General features: G+C 42.1%; 1 protein-coding gene across 3 annotated transcripts in view; it reads left to right on the top strand.

Moving 5' to 3' along the window:
• Nsd1 (nuclear receptor binding SET domain protein 1) overlaps positions 1-7,957 on the top strand; it is a 104,569-nt gene that overhangs the window by 63,659 nt on the left and 32,953 nt on the right. For all 3 annotated transcript variants that reach the window (XM_013016078.1, XM_013016077.1, XM_013016079.1), the window contains 3 exons: positions 3,721-3,796; positions 5,790-5,908; positions 6,740-6,883. In XM_013016078.1, coding sequence (XP_012871532.1) covers positions 3,721-3,796; positions 5,790-5,908; positions 6,740-6,883 — 339 coding nt within the window. The remainder of the gene's footprint in view (positions 1-3,720; positions 3,797-5,789; positions 5,909-6,739; positions 6,884-7,957) is intronic.

Genomic DNA, 7,957 nt, shown 5'->3' on the forward strand with positions numbered 1-7,957 from the left:
GTGCCACTTCCGGTTTTCTAGTGGCTTATTGGAGATACGAGTCTCACAGTCTTTCCTGCCCGGCTGAACTGCAATCCTCAGATCTGAGCCTCCTGAGTAGCTAGTATTAATAGGTATGAGCCATCAGCGCCCAGCTATAGGTTAATTCTTGTGAGTACAGTTAGATATTTTGAGGCAGAGAGAAAACCGCAATCACCTTTTTTCCTGACTGAAATCCTCTTGTCTGACTTACATATTCTGTCTCTTATTGCTACTTGTTTACTCTCAGTGTATTATATTGTGTGATAACTCAAAAGACCTAGCTTTTTTTTGAGTTCACAGATTTGGGTTTTAGTAACCAAGAAAGCATCATTAAATGGTTGATAGAATAGAAAATTAACTCCAAGATAGATAATGGCTACATAGATTTATTATTATTTTTTTTATTTTGGCCAGTCCTGGAGTTTGAACTCAGGGGCGGGATCTTTTAGCACTCTACCACTTGAGCCACAGCACCACTTCCAGCCTTTTCTGTGTATGTGGTACTGAGGAATAGAACCCTGGGCCTCATACATGTTACGCAAGCACTCTACCACTAAGCCATATTATTTCTTTAGAAAGGTTTTCTTGTTTTTTGGGTGAGGAAAGGGGCATATGTTACTGGAGTTTGAATCCAGGGCTTCAAGCTTGCCATCAACCACTCTACCATTTGATCTATACCCTTAGTCTATTTTCTTTAACTGTTTGTTCAGGGACAGCTTCAGACCTTGCTTTCTTACCTGCAGAGCTAGTACTAGAAGCACACACCGCCATGTCCAGTTTATTCCTAGTTTCTTTCCATCCTATTTTTTTTTTTTTGGTCAGAACTTCATACTTAAAAAAAAACACACTTTTATTGTAACGATGCTGTACAGAGGCCCATCCTATTTTTTTGTCCTTCCTGTTATATCCCTTGCAGCCGGGATTGCAGGAATGAGCTAGCACATTCAGCTAGCTTTTTTTAGTGCTTTGAATTCATGGCCTGCTGCTTGTGATTGGCTTTTTCACTCATAGCTGACACTACCTGTTGAACCACCCCTCCAGGGTAGCGTTCGGGTATTTAGTTGGACATCTCATAGACTGAGACACATAATTAATTTACTATTTAATTGGACATCTCCAGACTGGCTTTGAGTTACAATCCTTGGATCTTATTCTCCACGGATTGTAGATACAGCCAGCTCCTGTGCCTGGCTAGAAAATTTTCCTGCCCCCCTCATGTATCAGAAGTACCTTGGGGTAAATACTGGACATTCAGTTGCATACTGGGTGCTGGTGGCTCACCCCTGTAATCCTAGCTACTCAAGAAACTGAGATCTGAGGATTATAGTTTGACGCCAGCCCAGGCAGAAAAACATCCCCAAGACTCCTTTCTCCAGTAAAGTACTCAGAAAAGGCCAAAAGTAGACGGATGTGGTGGTTTAAGCCTGTCATCCTAGCTCTTCAGGAGGCTGAGATCTGAGCATCGCAGTTCAAAGCCAGCCCTGGCAAGAAAGTCCAAGAGACTCTTATTTCCAATTAACTACCACAAAACCGGATCTCAGTCTCCTGAGAATAGCTAGGATTATAGGCAGGAGACATCCGTGTGGGCTATCAAGAAGCTTTATCATGATATCTTGACTATTTGTTGTTATTTATTAATTTTTACTTTTGGTTGGTCCTGGGGCTTGAACTCTGGTCTAGGCTCTATCCCTGAGTTTTTGAGCTCATGTCTAGTGCTTTACTACTTGAGGCACAGGTCTACTTCTGGCTTTCTTGGAGATAAGAGAGAGACTCATGTTTCCTGCCTGGGCTGGCTTCAAACCGACTTTTGCTGCTTAGTCTGGCTTCAAACAGTGATTGATGGTCAGATCTTAGCCTCCAGATAGCTAAGATTACAGGCATGAGACACCGGTACCCAGCTGTGTTTATTATTATTATTTTATCATGGCCTTTAAAATGTTTCAGAAAACATTTTTTTAAATTTTATTTTATTTTTTCTGTTCTTGAACTCTGGTCCTGGGCTCTGTCTCGGAGCTTTTACTCAAGGCTCATACTGTACTACTTGACCCACACTCAACTCCATTTCCTGCCTTTTCTGAATAGTTTATTGGAGATAAGAGTCTCAAGTGACTGAGAATGTGGCTCAATGGTAGAGTGCTTGTCTCCCATATATGAAGCCCAAAGCGAGAAGTTGCACTGTGGCTTAAGTGGTAGAGTGCTAGCCTTGAGCCAGAGAAGCTCAGGAAGAATTCCTGGGCCCTGAGTTGAAGGTCCAGGACTCCCCCCACTAAAAACAAACAACAAAAACTCATGGACTTTTCTGCTTGGGTTGACTGGGATCCTCAGATCTCAGTTCCCTGAGGCACTGGGCAGAAAGCAAGATCTTAACTGTGAATGAAATAAAATCTACTTACTTGAGAGAAGTTTCCAAGGCATTTAGAAAAATTATTGTCTTAATGCACATTTGGGAGCCGGGTGATACTTGGGTTTGAACAATGGCTTGATTGCTAATCAGGTGCTTTACCACTGAGCCATATCTCCAGCATGTTTTTCTTTTTATTGTTGTTGTTGGTCATGGGGCTTGAACTCTGGGCCTGGGTACTTGAGCTCATCAGCTCAAGGTGAGTGCTCGCTCTTGAGCCACAGCGTCATGTCCAGTTTTTCTTGGTTTGTTGGAGATAAGAGTCTCCTGGACTTTCCTGCCAGGGCTGGCTTTGAACTGCAGTCCTCAGCTCTCAGCCTCTTAAGTAGCTAGGATTGAAGGCACCAGCAACAGGTGCCCAGCTTCCATTGTGTTTTTCATTGGTCCTTTGATTTCATGGAAACAAGGTCTCACTTGCTGCCCAAGCCACATCTGGATTATGAGTCCAGTCATATAGACTTCTGTCATTGCTGGCATCACAGTTGTGCACCTGTGCTTTTAGATTTCTTCTGTTGAGAATGGATGCTATGGACCTCACACTCCAAAGTAGTTAGGAATATATGTCTGAGCCCCTCCTACTTAGTTCTGAGCAGTTTTTTTTTAAATTTTTTGGTTTGCGTTTTTTTTTTAAAGTGCTGATATTTAAATTCCACCTTTTGAACGGCTCTCAATAAATTTTATTTATATATGCTATTTCCTATGTAGATTCTGTTGAGCATCTACTATTACCACCTTTTGAGAGAAATCTTCTGGATTCAGTTTCATTAAAAATAGAACGACTGGGGCTGGGAAGGTGGCTCAGTGGTAGAGCACTTGCCTTGCATGCCTGAGGCCCTGGGTTCGATTCCTCAGCACCACATAAGCAAAAAGAAAGAAGCCGGAAGTGGCGCTGTGGCTCAAGTGGTAGAGCACTAGCTTTGAGCTGAAGAGCTGAGGGACAGTGCCCAGGCCCAGAGTTCAGGCCCCACAACTGGACCCCCCCCAAAAAAAAAATAAAAAAAAAATATAACAACTGGGGCTGGGAAGGTGGCTTAGTGGTAGAGTGCTGGCCTGGCATATATGAAGCCCTAGGTTTGATTCCTCAGCACTACATAAGCAGAAAAAGCTGAAAGTGGCCCTGTGGCTCAAGTGATAAGCACTAGCCTTGAGCTGAAGAGCTGAAGGGTAACGCCCAGGCCCAGAGTTCAGGCCCCACAACCAACAAAAAAAAATAGTAAAACTTACTTCTGTACATATGAGGTGAAGGGTTTTATTTTGTGTCCTTTGGTGAATTATGTTGCCTCTGATTTACTTCTTAGTGCTATGAAGCTGTTCGCTTGGGGAGTGGCATTACGGATTCATGTACTGGAGCTCATTTGAAAGAGTTTGGTGGAGGTGAGTATTTTTGAGATATAGAACATGTTAATGGAGTTGTAAAGTTGAAACTTTGTTGTCAGGAAAATGTATTACATACGTAAGCAAGACTAGTAAAATTACTAGTTTGGGAATTATTTGCCAAAAATTCCCTTCCTAAAACTGCGTAACACTAGAAAATTCTGTCAGGCTTTAATACTTAGTCAGTTAAATGAAGTTATATTTAATGTTTGCATTAGTAAATATTTGGCACAATAGAAAAATTGTGCTACTTAGTTTTTCTACTAGAAAATTTAAAATTTTTTTCCACCAACTCCATAACTATAAAATTGGAATCTAAATGGAGAAGGAAATCATAAATTACCTGAGGCATTTGTCACATCTAAATTGACTGGGTTTTGCAACAGTTTAGTTAGTTAGCATATGCTTGAAAAAGATTTCATCCATATGAAAGTATTCTTTTTTGGGGGGGGGGGAGTCTGGTTGTGGGGCCTGAACTCTGGGCCTGGGCGCTGTCCCTCAGCTCTTCAGCTCAAGGCTAGCGCTCTACCACTTGAGCCACAGCACCACTTTTGGCTTTTTTCTTTTTGCTTATGTGGTGCTGAGGAATCGAACCCAGGGCCTCAGGCATGCAAGGCAAGTGCTCTACCACGGAGCCAACTTCCCAGCCCTGAACATATTCTTTTTTTAATTGTTTGTATGTATGTGTAAGGGGGTGTTCGTTGGCTTGAAGTCAGGGCCTGGGTATTGTCTCTGAGCTCTTTTGCTCAATGCTAGAGTTCTACCATTTCGAGCCACAGTTCCACTTTCCGGGTTTTTATTGTTGTTGTTGTTTCAGTCATGGGGCTTGAACTCTGGGCCTGGGTGCTGTCCCTGAGCTCTTCAGCTCAAGATGAGTACTCTACCACTTGAGCCACAGCACCACTTCCAGTTTTCTGGTGGATAATTGGAGATAAGAGTCTCATGGATGTTCCTGTCCTAGGGTGGCTTTGAACCGTGATCCTCACATCTCAGCCTCCTGAGTAGCTAGGGTGACAGGTGTGAGCCACTGGTGCCTAGTTGATCCCTTGTTTTGTTTTTTTGGGGGGGGGTCTGGTCATGGGGCCTGAACTCTGGGCCTGGGCACTGTCCCTCAGCTCTTCAGCTCAAGGCTACGCTACTTCCGGCTTTTTCTTTTTGCTTATGTGGTGCTGAGGAATCAAACCCAGGGCCTCATGCATGCAAGGCAAGCGCTCTACCACTGAGCCACCTTCCCAGCCCTGAACCCTTGTTTTTTTGATAGTAATGTACCAATCTTCCTTCCAAGTGCCTTCTGGCCACCTCCTCATGCTTCAGGTGTGAGCTGGCCTGAACTCTTGTGCTCTATCACTTGAGCCTCAGTTCCACTTCCATCTTTTTTGTTAGTTAATTGGAGATAAAAGTCTCAGCCTATTCCTGTGGTGTGACAGTGGTGATTCTCAGATCAGCCTCCTGAGTAGCGTTCAGGTATGAGCCACTGCAGGCATCTATCATGCTTTTTGCATGCCCTTTTCTCCTTTGTCAGCATTCATTTTGTTAAACAGGTGATTGTTTACCATTGGACTCCTCCCCTTAAGTATGCCATCATTTTGTCATTTCAGTGTTAATTTTTACATAGTGATACGTAGTGTATTGGCTCTAATCTTTCAGTCTAGAGATACGTATCTCTTCCTGGCTCTTAAGTGGTATCTCTTAATTTGAAAGGTTTTAAGATCCTTGAGAAACTGTAGAAATTGTCCCTTCAAGGACATTAACATATATTTATAATTTGACATATGTAAAACAGTATTTACATGTGGTTATTTCTCCAACTAGTTAGGAAGTCAGTTATTGGTGTCATTTTTTTCGTTTCTCCTGCTTTGTAGTTCATGAAACTAGAGAGGTTTAAAATCAGCTTCCTGTAACCAACCATAATTCTGTGAGATCTCTTTATTTTAGTATAGGAGTTCCTTACCATGTAATGACCGGCTCGATAACACTTATTTTCCTGTCATAGGCGCTACCAAGATATTTGATAAACCAAGGAAGCGAAAACGGCAGAGACATGCTACAGCCAAGATGCCATGTAAAAGAGTGAAAATTGAAGACTCATCAAAAGAAGCACCAAACTCAGAGGTACTACTCAGTTCTCATCTTTTGACCTTCAAAAAGAAGCTACTTTTCACATTAGAAGTTACAGCCCTGTCCCCTGAGTTTTTGTTTTTGTGGTTTTTAAAAAAAAAGAATAGTATGGCTAATATGATAGCTCATAGGCTAAAAATCCTGGAATGAGAGAACTTGATGTCAGGAAAATAAGACATATAAAGCCTTTTTAAAAGGTCTGTGCTATGTCAGATGGAACCCCTTACCTTAGATAATGCCCTTTAGTTGAGACTACTGAGGTTAATTGGAAAATTCATTTGCTTTTTTCTTTACCACTCATTGCTTCATTTGGGGGTAAATTAACTTTCAAGACACAGATCAATTTAAAACCATTTCTTTTCAGTGTCACTCTAGTTGGATTGACTGGACTTGCAAGTCAAGTTAAAAGAGGATTAGAACCAGTCAGGTCAGCATCACACATAATGATGTAGAATGTCTCTTTCCAGAACAATTTGAATAGAATGCCCAAGCAGGGCGTTATTTAGGAAATTCGGTCTTGGAATGACAGATAAGTAAGCAAATAAACTTAAGAATGTTTTCTCTCCCTTAGTGAACCCTTTAAATGGAACAGCCAAAAAAGTTCCAGTGGAACAGCCTCAGAGCAGTTAGTGGCAGGGCATGAGGCGCCCACTACCCGCCCAATCACAGCAGGGTTAGAACTAACATTGCATGCAGTCCGCCCGCGTGATTGGCTGAACATCTGTAAGTGCTTAATGGCTAGACAAATAGCAGCCCAGAGGGAGGGGTCAGATGGAGGAGACACCAGTAATACAGATGTGGGACTTTTATTTTTTTCTCTGCAAGGGAGAACTGATGACTCACAGGACTGCTGAAAGCCCCAAAGAGACTGTTGAGGAGGGTGTAGAACACGACTCTGGGATGTCTGCATCCAAGAAATTGCAGGTTGAACGAGGAGGAGGAGCTGCACTCAAAGAGAATGTTTGCCAGGTAGAGGATACTCACACCATGTATTTTCATTGAATGTTTTGAGTTTGTTACCTGAAGCATGTCTGAGGTGAGAGCTCGATATCTATGATTACCTTGTCACACAGTATTCCTGTTCTGTACCCCTTGGAGTGTTGAGAATCTTTCATGGTGTATGGAATTTTCCAAGTATTATTTTGTTTGTTTGTTTATCGGTTTTGGGGCCTGAGCGCTGTCCTTCAGCTCTTTAGCTCAAGGCTAGCGTTCTACTGCTTGAGCCACAGCGCCACTTCCAGCTTTTTCTGCTTAGATAACCCAGGGCCTCATGCATTCAAGGCAAGCACTCTACCACTGAGCCACCTTCCCAGCCCCTCCAACTATTATTTTTTTTGTTCTCTAAAGAGGTCTCTTTAGAAGACCTATCATTTGAATTTTTCCACTTACTTAATAATACATTATACTGTGTCAGTTTTAATAACCTTTTAATCATCCTAACAATCCATAAGGTAAATTCTATTTTTTTTTCTTTCTCGAGTCTGAATATAATAAGGCTTCCTGCTCCTTTCTGCTTTGTTTGGCTGCTATTTTTGTAGTTCGTTCTTTTTGACTGGGCTGGAGTATTATTGCCCTATTTACATTTCCTGACTTAACTCGTATGCTGGGCATATACCATCTTACCTATCTTTTTCTACTGAGATGGGGATCTCTTTCCAACTCCCCTCCACACACACTCTCTCTCTCTCACTCTCTGTCTCACTCTCTCTCTTTCAGTTGGCCCAGAATTTCTGTCCATAGCTCAGCCTTCTGAGCAGCTAAGACAGTACACACGCACTACTGTATTCAGCTCTTGGTTGAGATGAGCGTCTCACAATCTTTTTGCCTTGGCTGGACTCAAAGCATGACCCTCCCACTCTTAGCATCTTGAGTAGCTAGAAATACAGGCATAAGTCATCACATCAAGCTTTTTTTTTTCCTCTCCTGATACTGGTGCTTGAATTCAGAAAACTTTCTTTTTTCACTTATTGCTAGTGTTCTGTCATTGAATCTATGCCACCATTTCTAGTTTTTCTTTTCTTTCTTTCTTTTTTTTTTTTTGGT

The sequence above is a fragment of the Dipodomys ordii genome, unplaced genomic scaffold (genome assembly GCF_000151885.1).
Source record: "Dipodomys ordii isolate 6190 unplaced genomic scaffold, Dord_2.0 Scaffold29, whole genome shotgun sequence".
In the NCBI taxonomy this organism is placed as follows: Eukaryota; Metazoa; Chordata; class Mammalia; order Rodentia; family Heteromyidae; genus Dipodomys; species Dipodomys ordii.